General features: G+C 37.7%; 1 protein-coding gene across 1 annotated transcript in view; it reads right to left on the bottom strand.

Moving 5' to 3' along the window:
* LRP1B (LDL receptor related protein 1B) overlaps positions 1–19,120 on the bottom strand; it is a gene marked incomplete at both ends in the record, with an annotated part of 589,444 nt that overhangs the window by 263,507 nt on the left and 306,817 nt on the right. Inside the window, 2 exons of the mRNA XM_079539425.1 lie at positions 2,268–2,396; positions 3,638–3,757. Coding sequence (XP_079395551.1) covers positions 2,268–2,396; positions 3,638–3,757 — 249 coding nt within the window. The remainder of the gene's footprint in view (positions 1–2,267; positions 2,397–3,637; positions 3,758–19,120) is intronic.

The raw sequence follows: 19,120 nt of genomic DNA, 5'->3' as shown, positions 1-19,120 counted from the left end.
AATATGGAAACATAGCTTGGCGTTGTCTGTTGTGCTTTACCTAGGACAATGGATGGAAGATTATATTCTTAGAAGATCTCCTTTCATTAGCATCAGAAAATTTTATGTAATGCTTAAGCTAACCCAAACCTCAACTGCTTCTTAACTTTCAAACTTTTTACACACAGAACTGAAAATTATTTTCTTCATTTTTTTAAAATGTATTTGACAACTGTTTTTATGTGCAGACTAAATGGATGGCTTGCTCTTTCTATCCTTATTCTCTTTAGGCTATTAACAGAAATTAAAGAGGTGGTTGTTTTATTTTTTTGTTTATTTTTACCAAGAGCTTTTTTGCTTTTTCCTTTAGATATAACTGCTTGGATTTTGTTCTACTAATCAATCCACAAAGCCTCTCACTGGATTTCATATTCCAGATGAAGACTTCTCATTGTTGACTAAGCATCAGGAATACTTTGAATGTCTTGCCAGTAATAGCCTAATTTACATACCAGGGTAGTACCTCTTCCCCTGCCCAACATGATGTCATTGTCTAATTTTTAACTTATGTATGAACCATTTCATTTTTTACACTTTTTGGCAAGACTGGTCCCTAGTTACTTTCTCACCTATCCTTCTTTTCATGTAGGACAGCAGTTAGTTTTTGTTTCTGCTTGAACCTTATCTTACAAGACAGCAACATGTGAAAAACAGTTCATATTATCAGTGAAGATATGAATATAACATTAAGGTTGAAAGAAAGCTACCTTCTGGAACATGGAAATGTCACTATTTTCCACACTGTAAGCTGGGTGCAATGAAGCAACGTCAGCTGTTATAGGTCACTACAGCTTTTGTCGCCTTCTGTGGCATCATTATTGTGGCAACAATTTTTTTGACCTCTGTGCACTGTGAAGAGTTCATCCCAATTGTTCAAATATTGATCATTTAATTCAGCATTACTTCAAAGAAAAGTTGTGTTTATGCACGAAAACAATGTAACAAGCAGTGTTTATGTCTTCGCAGCATCATGATCTTATTAGCACTAGCTTGCAGTGATTTCTTTAGTTCGTGACTGAAAATAACAGGAGAAATGAAAATGACCGTAAAACAGACATGATAAAGAACCAAGAAAGAGACAGCAGTAGCTCTTCTCTGTTAATAGAAGCCTGACTCATTTCACCAAGACCATCAAGACACTGACAGTTCATTATAACGCTGAGACAGACATTTTGCTGTATACAAGAAAGGAAAGTCAAAGGCTCATCTCGAGTCCAATACAGGCACCATGAGAATTTCCTGATCTAGAATGGAGTTATTGATTTTTATGTAGTGGAGGAAGAAGAGTACTAAAATTTTTTACATTTCATGGACTTTCTTATCTCACAATACTTGGCAATGTATTAAAACGAATTGCTTAGCTATGATGTGGATCAATTTAAAACTTGATACTAGCTGTAGCAAAACACCTAACTTACTGGTGTTCAAGTCAGAACATACGTAGGGATGCTATTAACTTGAGATATCCTCAAAAAGAGCCAGTAGACTTTCAAATTTTATGATGTAGCTACAAATAAGACTCAAAAAAATACGTAACAAACAGTTGTATACTTGGCTCTTGAATCGTCATCCATGTAGAAAACTTGTTCAAGAAAGTGTTGGCTTTTTAGTATAAGAATGTTAAGTCACCGTGCTGAGGGAAAAAATATATTGTACAACATTGTTTCCTTAAACGCTATTTACTATTTTCCTCAAATATCCTGTTTACTATTACTAATGAAAACATGCACTAATTTTATTTATTTATTTATTTATTTATTTAAAGGTTTGGTGTGAATATGCATATCATGAAATTCACCTCCTGGGATATTACAAGGACAAGGCAATCTCGTGCCTTTTTTCATCCTCAGGGCACAATTACCTCATGATCATTTCCTCTGCCTTCTCACTACCTCCGTTGTCTTCCCAGAGTAAATAACCTGTTTTGTCTGTGTGAGGAAAAATCTTCATTTATGAAGAGAGACAAACTGGGAACTATTCTAATTTTGGCTGAACTGAATATTTCACTTTAATTAATCATAACCATATAATAACTTCTGATATCTCCTTTGGAGTATTGTCACAGAACATGAAAAGCTGTTCTAGAGTTGTTATGTAGCTCTTTGTAATACAGTGAAGGAAAATCCATCTTTTCCGCAGGCAGTTCTTTCCACCTTTTCATACTTATCATCTACATGAGACCAAAACAAGAACTGTTTTCTTTAAGGTAAGGAGATATTAAAACTTACCATTTTTGACCTTGCAAGATTTGTTATCAGGCTGAAGAACGTAACCCTCTGCACAGCTACAGGTGTATGATCCATCCGTATTTATACACATCTGGCTGCAGCTTCCATATGTATTACACTCATTCAAATCTAAAGGGACATGAATGAGATTAATGAAATTTTATTAAAAAAGGAGTTAAAAAAATGAATTAAAATCGTAGGAGGAAATTTTGATCCATTAAATCACTGTAGAAAGGTGATTTACATATTCCTTTCTCAAGCCATGACATTATCACCAATGTCAGCTACTGAAATAACTCCAGCAACCAAACAGAAGGCAAAGACTTCTCAAGTTTAATTGCTATTTATTTTTAAAGTTAAAACCTTCATATGTCCAATTAACATCCAATGTCGACGCTGTGTTAGGGAGACATCTGGACTCATATTCTACTAGAAACCATTTCTACTAAAAATTATCAGGGACTATGAATGAAACAACATTTCAAGGGAGCAAATTGATTATCCCTCTCAACTTACTAGTGCTGGAAATACCTTAAAGTTCCTTAAATAAACTGTCACAATTTCTAGATTAAACTATCATCCACTGCATCAAAAACTATGTATGTCTCTAATCAGAAGAGCAGCTCCTTCAAGTAGGGAATATAGACATAATACCATAAAATCAAGACATGCTGTTTAACAGCGGTTGAGAGTTTAAGTAATAAATTGACATTTTAAAAACTGCTGCTGAAATTATTTCCTCAGCCATGTTTTCAATCACAGAACATGACAACCATAGAGCAAAAGAACTCAGAATAAATTGCATTTATGAAGAATCTGGTTTAGAACTATTACTTGAAGAGAGGAATGATTGGGACTGAGGAAAAGAATTTCAATCTACTTACAAAAGGAGAAAAAAAAATAAAACAAGAATTGAATAACTGATAGAGAATTAAAAAATCACATATTAAAAAAAAAAAAAAGAACACTAATTTCAATAGACATTTAATTATGCTAGAATAACTTTCCCAGCTGCATTGCATGATATGAAAGTGTTCGTTTATTAAATTGTGATCTAGATGTGATTTTATGGACATGAGGTGACATGCTGTAAGGTTGTGCTGCACAAAGCAGTTAGCAGGGATGTCCTGACCAATTATGGGGGGCTGTTTCCCCTGCTTCATTCCACAAGCCTGTGCTCATTTCCTGATAAGCAAACATCACTGAACATGGGCAAGGAAACTCATCCATGCTCATCAGCTTCCTGTTGGTCTTCCAGTATGTCTCTGAGATGAAAGCTGGTAGCCCACCACCAGCTCTTTGCACCTAACAGACATCAAGGAGTCATTAAGAAATTCTTGTGTCAATCCTACAGAATTCTTCTTATTTACCTGTGCAGCTTCTTCCATTACTGCCTGTTTCATAGCCATCTCCACAGTAACACTTAGTGCCATTCCTGGTAATGGCACATTTGTACTGGCAATTCATCTGCTGGCATCTGGGTAGCAATTCTGTAAATAAAATTATTAAGAGCAAATTGTTACTAAATATTATTTTTATTATTGCCAAATCAGAAACTTTAAATATATATGTTTGTGTAACATCTGAGGAAGGAAATGCAATCACCATTTCCATTAGTTGTTGGAAATACACTTACGACACATAATGCGTTGTCAAACATTTGCTTTGAAAATTGTATTTCTGCAACATAATAAGAAGAAATCACATTCCATTTCTACCAAACATTGTGTACAAGTATATAATCAAGGCATACTGTTGCTCTACTTCAATATTTATTTTTTCCACATCAGTCATATTTAAAGCAATGATTCTGGGGGAATAAAAGAGCACCAAATCTCAACCGGTTAGATTATAGTTATAGGAAACAGCAAAGGCTATGAGAAAGTTTTCAACATCTATGTTGTCTGTATTTGTCATATACATTGATATTTTGAAAGCTTGCTTTGATTTTCCAACACATGTATAACTTTCACACCAATCAACGGCATACATTCCGGTTCAATAATTTAGCGTTGGATGTTTACTGTAGAATAAACATTGGACGTAGTATATGACATTACTACTGAAATCCTTCATACTATGTATTGCTTAAATCCAAACCACCAATGCAAGGCACAATGTTAACAGTCAGAAGAAATATTGCAGAAATAAATACTGTAATGTTTTCCACCCTGCAACAGCATGAAAACAAACTAAATAACCACTTCTCAGCCTGAAGCTGGATGAAGTGCATCAATTATACTGCTGATCAAAAGAAGAGTGTTTTGATGAGCAACAATTTTCCCTACAGGAAAAGGATTATATAAAACAATTGTAAAAGTTTATTCCAATATATTTTTTAAAACTATATGTAGATGCATCAGAAAATAACCTGAAAATAGACAGAAAAAGGTTCCCTTATAGGACTTTCTTAAAGGATCTGGAAATGTCCTAAAGAAAAGGAGAAGTCTATAGTTTAACACTGGCAGTTATAATGCATCTGATCAATATTCATCAAGTTCTACTGGAGGCCAGAATTAAAATTAATATGAAGAAGAGTCAGCATCAGCATCTGAAAACCGGGGTTTCAGTTCTGGAACATCTGCTGTTGCCAAAATAAAGTTGACATTCTGGGAGGAAAGTGGATGTGTCTGCTGCCCAAAGTTGTACTTACTATACTGCAATAATTACTACAAAAAAAGTGTCACACAACTATCAGAGGAAAGTCTCTAGAATTTTATAATCTGCACAATCTGTAGACTGACTAGAGACTGATAAACCATCCACTGCCCAAATCTGCCCATTTTCCAAGTGGTTTGATGGTTATTTCTCTGCCTTGTGTGCCCTTGTGTAAAGGAATGAATTTTGGCGGCAGCTTGATGTATTGGTTTTTTGTCTCTAGTCCAGTCCTTAAATCTGTTACATCCTTTCAAGAATAAGTCCCATTCAGAATGCAAACAAGAAAACTTCCCTTGAGGTAACCTGAAATAGGGTTGCACACCAAGATGTGCAGCTGGAATCAAGGCTGATTATATAGTATCTGTTTATTTAACATTTCTATCTGCACAAAATCAACATATACATTTCATTTTCTAAGCAAGCATGGATCAACCATTCTTTACGACCTATAATTTTCTTCCTCAAATATTTATCTTGTTCTGTACAGCCAGTAGCTTTTACCAGATGATAACTATTTGACTCACAAATGGGACTTGGCTTGTTTGCACTCTTTCCATAATGGATACAGATAGCCAGCAGTTTAAACTGGAATAGTGAGACCTGTACACAGCCAGTAAAGACTGCTGGAGAACAGCAAGAGTAAATTGGCAACTGAGATCCATTAAAGGAAAGTGAATCAAACCAGCTGATCTGCTCCTTTTCTTATAAAATCTGTTGCTATCTAAATTATTGCAGTAAAACATAGATGGGTTTTAATGACATAACCGTTGCGTTTTCTTTACAGTAAGTACAAACCAGATACTGTGCGTATATTATTTCTGCCAAAAAGTATTTCTTGTCGCACATCTCATCACTCATTCTTTCCACACATTTCTATTTTTCACACTGTCTATCACAGCATTGCTGGTGTCCTCATCCCATCTGCTGTGCTTTTAGAAAGAGCTTCTCCAACAAGTTATTCTGCTGATTTCCTCCCCCTGTGCAACTACTTACACTTGCTTTGGTACAAACTGAGTCTGATCCTATTGATCAAGTAGAAAATATTTTCAGATTACTTTTCTCAAATGACACATTTGACAATTTCTTGTCAATAAAGGTTTGAGGCAGTTAAAACTGGAACACTGAGCAAACCCAAGTTTTGTTCTTGCATTTCAACCAGCAACAACAAGGAGCCTTACACTACAACTATTTTCTCCAGTTTCCCTGGAGGGATATGACTGGCTACCCAGCAGCCGGGAGCCCTTCAAACACACCAGACTTTCCAACAAATCTGTTTAAGAAGCAGTGTCAACAGCCATATGCTTCTGACTTCAAACTAAGATTCCTCTTACACTAAATTATCAGCTAGATTATTACAACAGAAACTTCCATTCACAGTTCCATTACTGCCTGTGTGAGAGACGTCTTCATGCCCCAAAACATTTCTGCTCTACTGCTGAACCTCTAAATGTGTCAGGGGAGCTCACAAATGGAAAAGTACAAAGTATTGCAACAACACTGAGGGTAAATAAATCTATGTTCTATTTTACTAGCTCTTCGGCTTTCGTCACTTTAAGTAACTGATCCTGAAAACCTTTGGATAAAAAAAGGAGTTAACTTGCCTCTGGAAATGTTTGAAGAATTGAAGGACACGCTTAGGAAGACAGTGTGTGCATTTATGGCTGGGTTAGATTTGTGGCAGTCTACTTGGGAAGAGGTGAGTAGGCAAAGAAAAATCATAAAGCAGTGAACATCAATATATTTAATGTTCCAGACTGGAAATTTAAAGGAACAAAAAATAAGGGCCCTCATTTCTAGCCTTTCCATCCTTGCTTTAGGATAAAGTAAAATTCTCCACCCATTTTGGTCTCCCTTTCTCAACGTGAATTAGTTTACAGAGTACACAGGCAGTGAAGAATGAGCATCACCAAGCTTTCAACTTTTACCACAGCTACAGAAACCTCTAAATTTGTCAAGCATAGTATTTCTGCTACAAGATTTAAAGGAAGAAGCTAAACTGAGGCAAAACAACAGAAGAGAGCTTTATAGCTCATAACGAGACCCACAATTCAAGACATGGAGCTGCAGAGCCAGGCATGAGATTTTCAGAAATGCAGGATAGCAGAGGTAGCTGTGAATGCCTTTTGGATGATTTATTTTCCCTAGGCCCAGGTGTACTGCCAGCACCGATTTAGGTCATTTTGTTCAGTGTTTTCTTCCTTCCACAAGAGACATTCAGGGCAGCGTTTTTTTCTTCCTTATGTCCCATGAAAGCCTCTCTGAAGCTGGGTTCCAGCTCTATCACAAAAGCCACCTTGCTTTCTCAAATACACCCGTGTCAATGTCATGCTTACTGACTTTCATGTTCTTCTGAGTCTCAGGTATCCAGTCCCATAGGAGAAGAGTCAATCAGGCAAAGATGCTGCTGATTTCATCTCCCTTAACATGATATACCTCTGACAATGACTCAGAGGAGAGGTAAGCTTTTTGGACAAACTGCTCCCACAGGATTTTGGAGTAATAAAATCCTGGCTTCATTTATTCCTTCTGTGTTCAAGGAAATATATATGCTTATCATAGCCTATCCAAGATGAATGATATGCAGATCTTTCCCCCTTTGCATGTCTTCTAAATGAATGAATGAATGAGGCAGTTAATCTGCCTATCAGTTCTATCAGCTCCTCCTGAACTGAAATGGGGTTCAGATCAGGTTCTAAAGCTTAGATGTTTTGGCTGTTATCTTTAACAAGGAAAGCACTTCAGCTTGCGCTCTCTAAACGCTGTATATATTTTCACAATGAAGGATTGTTGAGCAATAGAATGAATTTAAGAAGATGCCTCAGTTAGCCTTTCCCCAGCAACATGCATTTAGGTGCCATTAATTTTGAGCCATTTTGATAATAGGGCTTTTTGGCTGTAATGGGTACCCAGTAGTTTCATAAGTATGTCTATAATATACGAATCTTGTACTGCTCTTTTTGTAACGATGCTGGAGAGTATAGGCAACTTCCTATTGCTCTACACTAAAATTAGTTGATTATGTAATGTTGGTAAGCATCGGCTATACGGAGCCATAGCAAGTGAAAGCAATTGGCTGAAGTTTATAGTTCCACGTTCAAGATAGAACGCTGAGGAAATAATAGAGCTTCTGCTATTGATTTGGGACTTAACAATTTGAAACAAGGGATTCTTATCAAACAGTTCATCAGAGAATGGATCTGAGCTACCAGTGTGATGCTGCCTATGAAAAAGTAAATGCAGATCTAGGGGCATCAGGATTAATATTTTCCATAGAGAGAGAAATCACTGATATTAGCGGCCAAGACACCAGTGAGTTCTTTCTTTTCTTGCAGAATGCAGCTCTTTGTGGCTGTGCCCTGATGGATACCATGGGGACAAACTTGGATTTGAGTGGACCCAAGGAAAGGCTGCAGGGATCAGCAGGAGACAGAGAGCTGTGAGTCTGCCAGTCTTTGTGTTGGCTGTGTTGGGAGCTGAAAACTATGAGCAATCATGGCTGCTGTCTCTTAATACATCACAGGATCAAGAGTGGGAGAAGAGAGACTATTTAAGCTAATGGGCTATTGGCAGAAGTACAAATGGGTACAAATTGCTCATTAATAACTTGGGGCTGAAAAAAAGATGTTCTTAACTGTTACTGTAATCAGGCTCTGAAACTCCTCTTTGAATGGAAACAACAAAGACAGAAAATAAATAAATACTTTCCACATGGATTATGATAGATTCATGAAAGACAGGCCCCTGGAACACCAGACACTGCTTTCATGACCCAGGAGGTCTCTTTTACTGCTGTATTCCTCAAGCAACAAAGCATCTTATGCTAAAATACTGTTTTTCAATTTGGAACTGAGATTCTTTTCCCCTTGTCTCTAAAACTCCTCAAAGGAAAGCTTATGGGAGCTTGCTGAATTAGTCTTCTCATTGTACTCCATACATATCCTTATTTTTCTTAAATATTTGGATTCTTTTTGGCAGCTTTGTGTTTCCTGAATATATTTGATCTTATCACTCTGTTATTCATCGTTTTTATGATTCAATATTCATTCACCAATGTCTAGACTATCCTCATCACATCCGGGCTGTAAGCCTTATTTTTCTTTTCTAGTTCATTTTCTAGTTTTTGAAGTGCAATTCTTTTACTTATTAGACTCTTTAATATAATTTACCCAAAGGGTCTTTGTTTGTATTTGTTGTTGTTATTCCTGTTTGTTGCTTTTTTTTATTATCGTTGACATTATATACATAAGATAAAGCTTTACACTTTGCTTCCCTGACAGAAAAGTGTTGCTTGATTGATAGAATTCAATTGCTGCACTGAAATAATACAGCCTGTTTTTATCTCACATTTGTCGGTCATTTTATTAGTTTTGACTATCATACCATAAAAATATGACAAAAGTATAATGATCTTTGTCACGTACCCCAGGCCATAAGTCTGTTATGGTAAACACACTGCTGAGAAAGCGAGATGAAAATCTGAGATCAGATTCATAACCTTATACACCCATTATGGTGACCTGAGCCAAAGTTCAGCGCAGAAGCAAGGATCAAATTCCAAATAACATGCACTATTTGGGGGGACAAAAACACTTCAGGGAAAGAAAAACAAAGATCTCTGTTTGCCCCTAGGCTAAAACTTAGGTAAACATTTTATCCACCTACTTTTCGTGTCAGATCCAGCAGCAGCCCCTGCACTGGGTCTCCAGGTGAGTCCTGGCTTGTGATCAGGAGACTTGGGAAAACACATGAATAATGCTGGCTTTCATTAGTCCCCAAAATAACCCACTCATCTAGAAAAACAGCTAGAATTAAGGAGCCTGCAACATTGAGACTTTTACAGATAAGTTCTGCAAGCTAGCCTCCAGGTGCCTAGCTGCAGGGATCAGTTAGGTAGCATAGATTTCTATAAAGTGCACAGACAGGGCAACAACCACCCCGAATGGTTGAACTGCCTATTGTTGACTGCAAGTTGCAATGCCTGCATATAAGCGAAATCCTCTTCCTCTGTATCCTGGATGGCACATGACTACACTTCTTCGATTCCAGAGAGCAGAATCTTTTCCTAAGGCTTGGATGTTAGGCTCACATTAATATTCTCAGGACGTAAGCAAGGAAAGGGTATCTGAGAATGGTTCTTCTTACGGGTGCAAAACTGTTCCTGAGCAATCTGTACAAGCACAATTGTCATGTAAACACCAGGCAGCAGCTTTAGTCATCTAAGTTACTATCTTTAAAAAAAAGTTTCTTCTACACTGTACAAAAGCCTGTTCCTACTACTTCATTTCTCCTCCACTTTGGGAAGCCTTGGTACAAAGTGCCATGTGCTGACAATTAAATGTTGCTGAACAAATTCATGTATCATCTTAAACAGACATTCCAATGTATTTATCCATTTTATGATTAGAAGAAAATTACACATCTTGTATAACAAACTTCTTGTCGGCTCAAAACCAGAAGTACCTTAACTATAACTACTCTGTGAAAATGGTCATGTCCTGCTGAGTAACAAGTGATTAACAAGATATTATTAAAAAAAAGACAGATTTCTTCTTCTGTCATTTTCAACCTAATTAGATCAGGAAAAAGAAAGAAAAAAAAAAAGGGGGGGGAGAGGAATGTTGGAGGAAGAACAAAGCTTAAATAACCAAATCTTCCTTCCAAATCCATACTGCAGTCAGTGTTCCTTTTCAGAAGTGAAAATATCCATCTTCCATGTATTAGCTAACAGCATCCCTGGACAATATTCATGAATAAATTTATATTTCAAGGATGTACTACTGAAACTTCTTCCTGCCTAAATCTTGACCTACAATATTTGGCTGAGCTTCAAAACAATTTGCTTTATGTAGCGTTCCTCAACCATAGCATCACAAAACATTTGAAAAGATGAGATCAGCAGGTAGTAGGCATGTAGTGAAATATTAGCTTCACCAGTGGAAATGGCTCATTATTTTGACCTTTTGCTGTTTTAGTTATACCTTGGCTGTCATACACGTACATAAGCATAAGCTCAGGAGAAGTTCACCTGGGAGAGTTCAAACTGGGCAAGTGATTTCATGGCTGAAGGGAAGAGACAATTTATATGGCTATTAATCTGGATATAGGATAAAGATATAAATAATATATATCCTTCAAGAATACATACATTTAAATTTTTATAAACCAGTGTATAGTTTTAGGTATTTTCACAGTATTGAATACATACAGGTTCACTGAGTTACTGAGAATCATCATTAAGTTATGTGTGTCTAGTGAGATGTCACACACACTTACAAGAAGCCTGACAATACCGAACATATTCATTAATAAATCAGGAGCGAAAGCAGTAGCTAACAAAGTTCGTGCATGGTGACAAAGACAGGGAGAGTGAATAAAATGCAGAGGGGACCTGCAGTCATCCAAAAGCAGGCTTAGTAATCCAAACCTGGTCATACAAAATGCATTTACAGAGGTAGCTCCTGACTTCTCAGTATGGTAAGTTGTATTTCTGTGCCTGAGAAATGCTTGGGGAGACAAAATACAACTCAGTGGCTGGGGCAGAGCAACCTCTAGAGGAAATACAATTCAGCAGTGTTCTGGGAAGGAAGTTAGGAAGCTTCTCTAGGGAGCTCCAGAAATCTAAATATGGATGAAGTGTCTGTCCCTGGTAAGGGAGGCCCCTCTCCTGGGCCATCCTTTAATTATTCACATTCCAGAACTGAGTCCCTATTCTCCTCCCACCAGAAAATGCTTCTGGGATTTCCATTTGAACATAAGAAAGCACTATTTCATCATGAGGATAGCTAAACACCAGGACAGGCTGCCCAGAGAGGCCATGGAGTCTCCATCATCATAGGCATTTGAAACCAGACTGGGCACAGTGCTGGGCACCTTAGTCTGCGTGACCCTGCTTCTCCAGCTGGTGGTGACAGAGGTCCCATGGCCTCTATAGGCTATGCCCTCTTCACAAAGATCTGCCCCCAGCTCTTCATCCTGCAGCAGCCTGAAGCACACAGTAGGCACAACTGCAGGCCTGCATCTGCTGGGGGCATGAGACAAGAGGATAAGGTCAGGATGAGAGTGGGGTGACAGGTGAGAGGGTGGTAGGAAGGCAGACTGCTCCCGTGGAAGCAGCTCTCGCCTCCTCTCCCACCTCTCTTCTAACCTCGAACTTGCCTCCAGCAGTGACAGCTGCACAAAGCTGGCAGGACACAGGAGGCTGTTCATCCTTGCACAGTTAATCTCCAGTTCTTCAGTCAAAGCATACAGCATGTCACCTTCGAGACTTTTGCACTAGTCAGCTATCTACTTAGGCAATAAATAGAGCCAGCTCTGGCATCAAAATTCAACAAAAAGCAAAGTCACTCACCGAGGAAAAGGAAAATTATGCTCTATTCATCAAATGAAGGAATAAAAGGTATTTAAATTTCACAATTGATAGGCACTCCAATGTAAACTCCCATGTGATGCTGCATTGTACAAGTGCTGTTGTGAGGCTCTGGACTGTTAAACTTTGGATGTGAAAAGCAGTTGTGGAGGAGAAACAACACACTGGCAGTACTGATAGGTCAGCCAAATTACACTACAGATTCTTCCATCTGCAAATTTAAAGTTAGATATTTCAAAAGAGAGTATACATTAGCTAATTCTGATGAAAAGATGCCTCATGCTTCTGCTTCTTAAGTACCGCTCTCTTTGACCATCAAGTATTTTAATCATTTTGTTCACCCTATGACCTTATGACCCTATGACCCTATCACCATATGATACGCATATACTCAGCTTTATTTCACATTTTGCTGATGCTACTTTGCTATGTGCTCAAACACACTGCTGTTGCATCTCAGGATTTTTTTTAATAATGCTTAGTATTTATGGCTTTTCTTTTTGTAAAAACATATAAATATATGCAGATGAATATCTTCATATCGATCACATCATCCCTTTACTGCAGGTATTTCAGAGTAGTAAGAATTTTGAGCATTTTTAAATAAAATAACCTCAAGCTAAAAACTACTCAGTAGAGTGCTCAGGAAATGTTAATGAATAATTGAAACCCCAGGTGTTCTGCTGTACCAGTCACCCAACACATAATTAGGGCAGGGTCACTGTGATGCCTGCTCCAGTGTGTGACTCCAGTTATCTCACCTAGCCACTGGATAACAAGGACTTCTGTGAGGAAAAAATGTGACTGTTCATGTAGTTTTACAAATGTTTATGATTTCCAGCTCTATTTAATGGCAAGTTAGTTCACAGTGCCTCATCATTGCTGCCCATTGTCTTAAAATACTCTCTTGTTGATGACTGATACATCTGACCTCCTCATACAGATCCTCTCATTCAGAAACAATGGACTTAAAGTCCATTTACATTAAGCAATTAAAATTTCATATACATTTGTTTTACAGCATCATGTAACACATGATTTAATACAAATATGCTTTGTTAAAATGTACTTCAGTATTAAATTCGTACCATATATCCCAAAACTTTTTGCAGTCCAGAAAGATATTTTGCTGAATTTCCAATAAATGTCACAGAAATGTTTATGTTTTGAAATATTGTTTATTGTGAAACCATGGAATGAATGGCTTTTTAATAAGACTCTAAAGTAAAAGTTTATTTTCAGATAACTCTACAGTGAAGACTCATGACTGAGATCATTGTTATCAAATGTGTGACTGTTGCCATTTTATGCTAATCAGTTCTTATCATAAAATAGACCAGGACATTGTTCTGGATGCTTTTAACTGATGTTTTAATTGTAAAGAAACTAGGAAAGATGCTTCACACTAGCAATCTTTCTGCTCTGCGGACGTAAAGGAAAAGCTAAAAGCAAGACCTCCGCACTTCTCAGAAAGATGGAACTCTACAGCTCTGAACACTTTCGTAAAAAGGCAGCACTTGTGCTGGTGCAGGACTGATTTATATCAAGTTACTAAGGGATAGTTGTAGAGAGCAGTAATACCATTCCCATACTTTAATAGTAGCAAGTGATACTATGTGCACAGACCCAGATCATCCTAAGAGTTCTTAATTCATCCAACCTCAGTCAATTTTCTTGTACAAAATGCTTCAGCTGAAATTCTTAATACTTCAATTTTCAGTACTGCTATCTGTACCTAATGAAATCGATATAAAGTGTTTCATTTATTCCTAGTGGGTGCTGGGCTTGGACCTTATGCCATCTCTACAGGCAGTGAGGTTTGAGCCATTCAGCAAGTTGAAAGAAAGTAATATTTCTGATATTTTCTACAACTTGGAAGACACACTTGAAGGCGCTATAACACATCTTCTTGGTTTAGATTGGCTCAAGTTTTCCTGTATTGTACAAAAAAAACCCCCATCATTAATGGTCACAAGTGCCTATTGATTCCCCTCAGATTAAGCAAGGTTAATTGCCTGCTGCTTCTTGGCATTTTTTTAGCCTTTTAGCTAACACTGATCATTTTCTGATTACTGTGGTGAGATGCAGGTAGATGGCAGAAAATTATGTATTATTTTACAGGGATACAAGTTACAAAAGTTCTATACCTATGGATAACAAAAGCGTGCCTTCAAGACTTATACGTTAATGCTGTAGGGCACTTAGCTTGCTTGTTCCATTGGATACTCAGCTACTAAAGACCAAAATTCCATAAGCAATACTTTCCAAGAAGAATTGCTTTTACTATTATGTAGCTGCATTTAGATAATACTGGCCTCAAGGAGACCAAGTTTCACTGCAAATAATCTTTGTAGAAATTAAATGTTCTGGAAATCAATGGCAAAGGTTAAAAAACAAGCAAACACACCTGTAGTTGCTGTTGAAAGGTAATTCAGAAACAAAGAAATCCCACTGTTCAGGTTTGCTAATATCCCAGGTTACTCTACACGCATGCATCTTTAAACAGCAGAGACCAAGATCAGATTCACAAACACTTATGCAACTCATGTTTTGTCATGCACTAAGCCCACCAAGAGAAGAACTATTTTTCTATTCTCAACTGTTTTGTACCCCTTTGTATCTGTTCTGTCTTCAGAATACATAGCTGATAAGTCAGTGAATAGAGATTAAAATAAATAATCTAAAATGTCAAGCCTTTACTAAAAATAATATTGGTGATACAGACTGCTGTGCAAGGGTGTTAATCCACAACTGCTCTCTCGCTAAGAGAACATGGGAGAAGAGGCAAGCAAGACATCGAGGGAAAAGAGTTGGCTGTTTAATTCCCTTCTGTATGAAGATGAGATGGCAGGATTGTCAGTTTGAATCTTAAACGAGCAAAACAGGATGCAAAGGACACTTCACACAAGCTTTAAAAGTGTGCATGACCTGGTAGATTGACATTCCCTGTTGTGTCTGAAATAGATACGGCCTGGAAGTTGCAGTGTCATATTCCCCTCAAAGACATCTCAGTCCTCTTCTGGAATGGCAACTTCTGGAGATGAAGTATCAGGTTAGCCTGTCTTGTTACATTGCATTCACTAGAACTGCAGGTAAAATGGTGCAATAGAGTCAGGAATGGTGGTGGAGTTTTAAAGCGTTCCAGGCTGGCAAAAAAAAAAATATTACTCATAATTGTGGGGGGAGGGGGAAGGTATGAAATCTAGCATCTTTATTTACATTGTGCCATTCTCAGTTATGTGGAAAAATATAATTAAATAATTTTGAAAGACACCTATAATAGCTTTTCCCAACGTCCAATTTCATGCCTCTTCATGGAAGCAGTACCTCAGAAATTGCTTCTCTTCATGAGTACAACTTCACTTGACAGATAAAATCCTCAAAAAAAACGGCCAAGTATAAACCTCAGGCTCACAAGGCACTCTCTGCCTGGAAGCTTCGCCAAGGACTTGGAACAATTACATAAAGGGATTGAATAGCAGGAGATCCCAGAGAACCAAGAGTGTGATTCAATAACTGAACTTCTTATGTGTACAGCTGAAGCCAGTGAAGGAGAAGAGAAAGGACTTTAAGCTAGGAGAGAATTAAAAGCTATCAGCAAGGAAAAACTATACCCAAGAAATTCCTACTTCATAGTTATTTTTTTTCTTTTCTGGGAGACAGACATACAGACTTTAGAACCATAGCAGGGTTTGCACTAAGTGGCACTTTTTTTTTGCAAGCACCACGTACAGTGTCTGCCACCTAAAGAGGCTGAACGTGTAAGTTTTCCCTTCTGCAGCAAGCAGCATTGGATTGAAAACTGCCTTCTGAAGTACGTTCGCCTCACTGAAGGTGCAAAACTCAAATTCCCTGTAGGGATGTTTTTTGCTGCTGTAATCTAGGATTCACAATTGCCAGTGCTCAAAATAATGTTGCAAGGGGTTTTCCCAACACCTTACTTATCAGAGCATTATGAACCTGTGAGTCTTGTAGCATGTTTGTATGCCAGTGTGCAGAAATGCAGACATTTGATAAAACTGGAAAATATGTACCCTTGACTCTCAAAGCCTAGAAAATCACTATGATTTACAGCTGCTCTCCTCATGTCTGGGAGGAGCTGCACAGCTGGTGTATACTTGGTGTCTTGTTGTCATCTCACCGTGTAACCAGCAAGCATTATTTAGCTGGAACTTTTCTGGAAGAATTAAATATACTAAGAAAGAAGCCCACTGAAAACATGAAATTAGCAATAAAATTGCAAAATATGATAATGTTTCCTACCATTTAACAATGACTCATCTTGCCTCATTGTTTTTCTTATATCTTACCCGACTAACAAGACTTTAGCCTTTGGCAACATGTAATTGATTCAGAGCTGCTGAGTTTGAAAGCAACAGAAGCACAAAAATTGCTTTTCATTCATTACTCCATTTAGCTGCAAGTCAGTGATCTATCCAGCACAGCAACTCCATGGCTCAGAATTGTGCGTCAGTATCACTCACGTATGCTCAAATAACATATAGGAAAGCTTAATCTAATTTCTACTGAATATTTCCATAGAGAAGTGACATTTGTTATTTTTTTTGCTGCAGTTGTTGTTTCAGTACTTCTGTTCAAGTCTCTACAGCCTCAAAGCCCTTCCTTGAGCCCATACTCTAAACCAAGCAACCTGTAAGCAACATACTCCAACGATGTATGTTCTCAGTGGCATGTTTTTTTTTATTGTTTGAGTAATGGTCATATTTTTATGCAACTGTATGTATATTTAACTATGACGAGGGCCACTAAGATGATCAGTGGGCTGAAGCACTTCTCCTCTATGGAAAGGTTGAGGGAACTTGGCTTGTTCAGCTTGCAGAAGAAAAGGCTCCAGGGAAACCTCATTCCTAGCCTTCCAGTATTTGAAGGGAGCATATAAATAGGAGAGGGAATAGCTGTTTATGTGGGTGGGCAGTGATAGGACAAGGGGGGAGGGTTTTAAACTGAGACAGGGGAGGTTTAAGTTAGATATTAGGAGGATTCACTCAGAGGGTGGTGATGCACTGGCACAGGTTGCCCAAGGAGGCTGTGGATGCCCCATCCCTGGAGGCATTCAAGGCCAGGCTGGATGTGGCTCTGGGCAGCCTGGTCTGGTGGTTGGTGACCCTGCACATAGCAGAAGGGTTGAAACTGATCATTGTGGTCCTTTTCAACCCCAGCCATTCTATGATTCTATGACATATACAAAGAAGAAAATGCGGGTTTTTCACAGGAGAAGTCATTGCCACATTTGATTTGCGGTGACAATGTAAGTGAATGTCATTCTCACAGCCCACCTCTTTAGTTTCGTTGTCCGAGACATAAAAGGAAAAAGCTGACAAGTTGATGTAACATGACATAAAATTCTCACTACCAATTTCAACATGCCATAGCTGGAGATTATTAGAGGCACAGCTGCAAAGGATAACAGAAAATGAGCTACTCAGGTGATGCGCTTTAGAGGTTAAACTGTAGTACAAAGATCAGCCCCTATTTCTAGCTACTGAGAATAAATAGAGAATTGCCTTGGTATTTACAAAAGGGCTTCATGTATGACTTCAGCATTTGGCTACTATATTCTGGCACATTGAAAGTTAGCCCAGTTCTCCCCTGGCTTCTGAGTGAGAAAAAAAGCAAAAGTGGGGGTGAAAAGAGCATCATCTTCTTTATTTCTCGTTTCCATTTCCAAAGCTTCTGTGTGTTTGTTAGAGACAATTCTGACTATGCTCAAGACAATGAGCACTGCAAAAGGTTTGGTGGGGTTCTGTGCTTCTCTCTAACTCTATTTTGATATACCCTCCTTACAAAGAGTGCAGTAGAATTATAGTACCACTCAATGTAGCTACTCACTGCTTTTTCAAACATGGGAGATGTGTGTAACTGCAGATGCTCTTGGCTCATTCCACCTTTGGAAGAGAATCCGACCTTCTCCTCATGAAATAAATACTATGCTGGACTTAGTCTACAGCTACATCCAAACTAAGAAATTAATAAATTAGTGCATTGACTTCATTGTAGCTATTTTTGCATTTCACCCTCACAGGAATTGATTTTTGAAAGAGTGGATTATGCTGGAATAAGGTAATGCAGCAGTTGTGTACACTACATTTAGAAGTTAATAGTTTTAAATAATTTACATCAAATCGTTAATATTCAAACATTATTAGGCTTAGGTATGCACGAAGGTAAAGGTAACACTGCAATAGCTGAGCAAAAATAAGTCCTTATTTAGTGGCTTTTAATAAAAGCTATTAAGCACACAATTTTCAGTACCATCTCTCCTCTAGAATCTCTGAATACATGATCACTGTGAAATAAAAAGGCAATTAAAGAAAGCGTGATTTAAAATATGTGTGGTACAATTAAATTTTTCATGGAGAAAACAGAAATTGAAAATCAAATTGGGGAAGCATTTTCAGCAGTAGATAAATTTAAGTGCATAAAGATCAACTCCATTTTTCTTAATCTAAACAGGTTATAAAAATTCTATTTAAATTTAGAAGAAAAAGAAAAGAAAAAAAAAAAAAACAAAAACAAAACATTCCACTGCTTTCTGTTTGTCCTGCCTAAGGTCAGATTTCCCTCACATGCCTATGGCAGCTGCTGAAAGCATGCTTGTAACTGATTAATAGAATCATCATAGAATGGCTTGAGTTGAAAAGGACCATAATGATCATTTAGTTCCAAACCTCTGCTATGTGCTGGGTCACCAGCCACTAGACCAGGCAATTCATTATGGATTCATCATGGTTTGATTGTATGTGTGCATTATATATAACATATTTATAATATTCCGTATGTTTATACATAGAGCTTCCAGAGTAATAAC

The sequence above is a fragment of the Tetrao urogallus genome, assembly GCF_951394365.1.
Source record: "Tetrao urogallus genome assembly, chromosome: 8".
Lineage (NCBI taxonomy): Eukaryota > Metazoa > Chordata > Aves > Galliformes > Phasianidae > Tetrao > Tetrao urogallus.
This window is presented reverse-complemented; position numbering and strand designations above follow the sequence as displayed.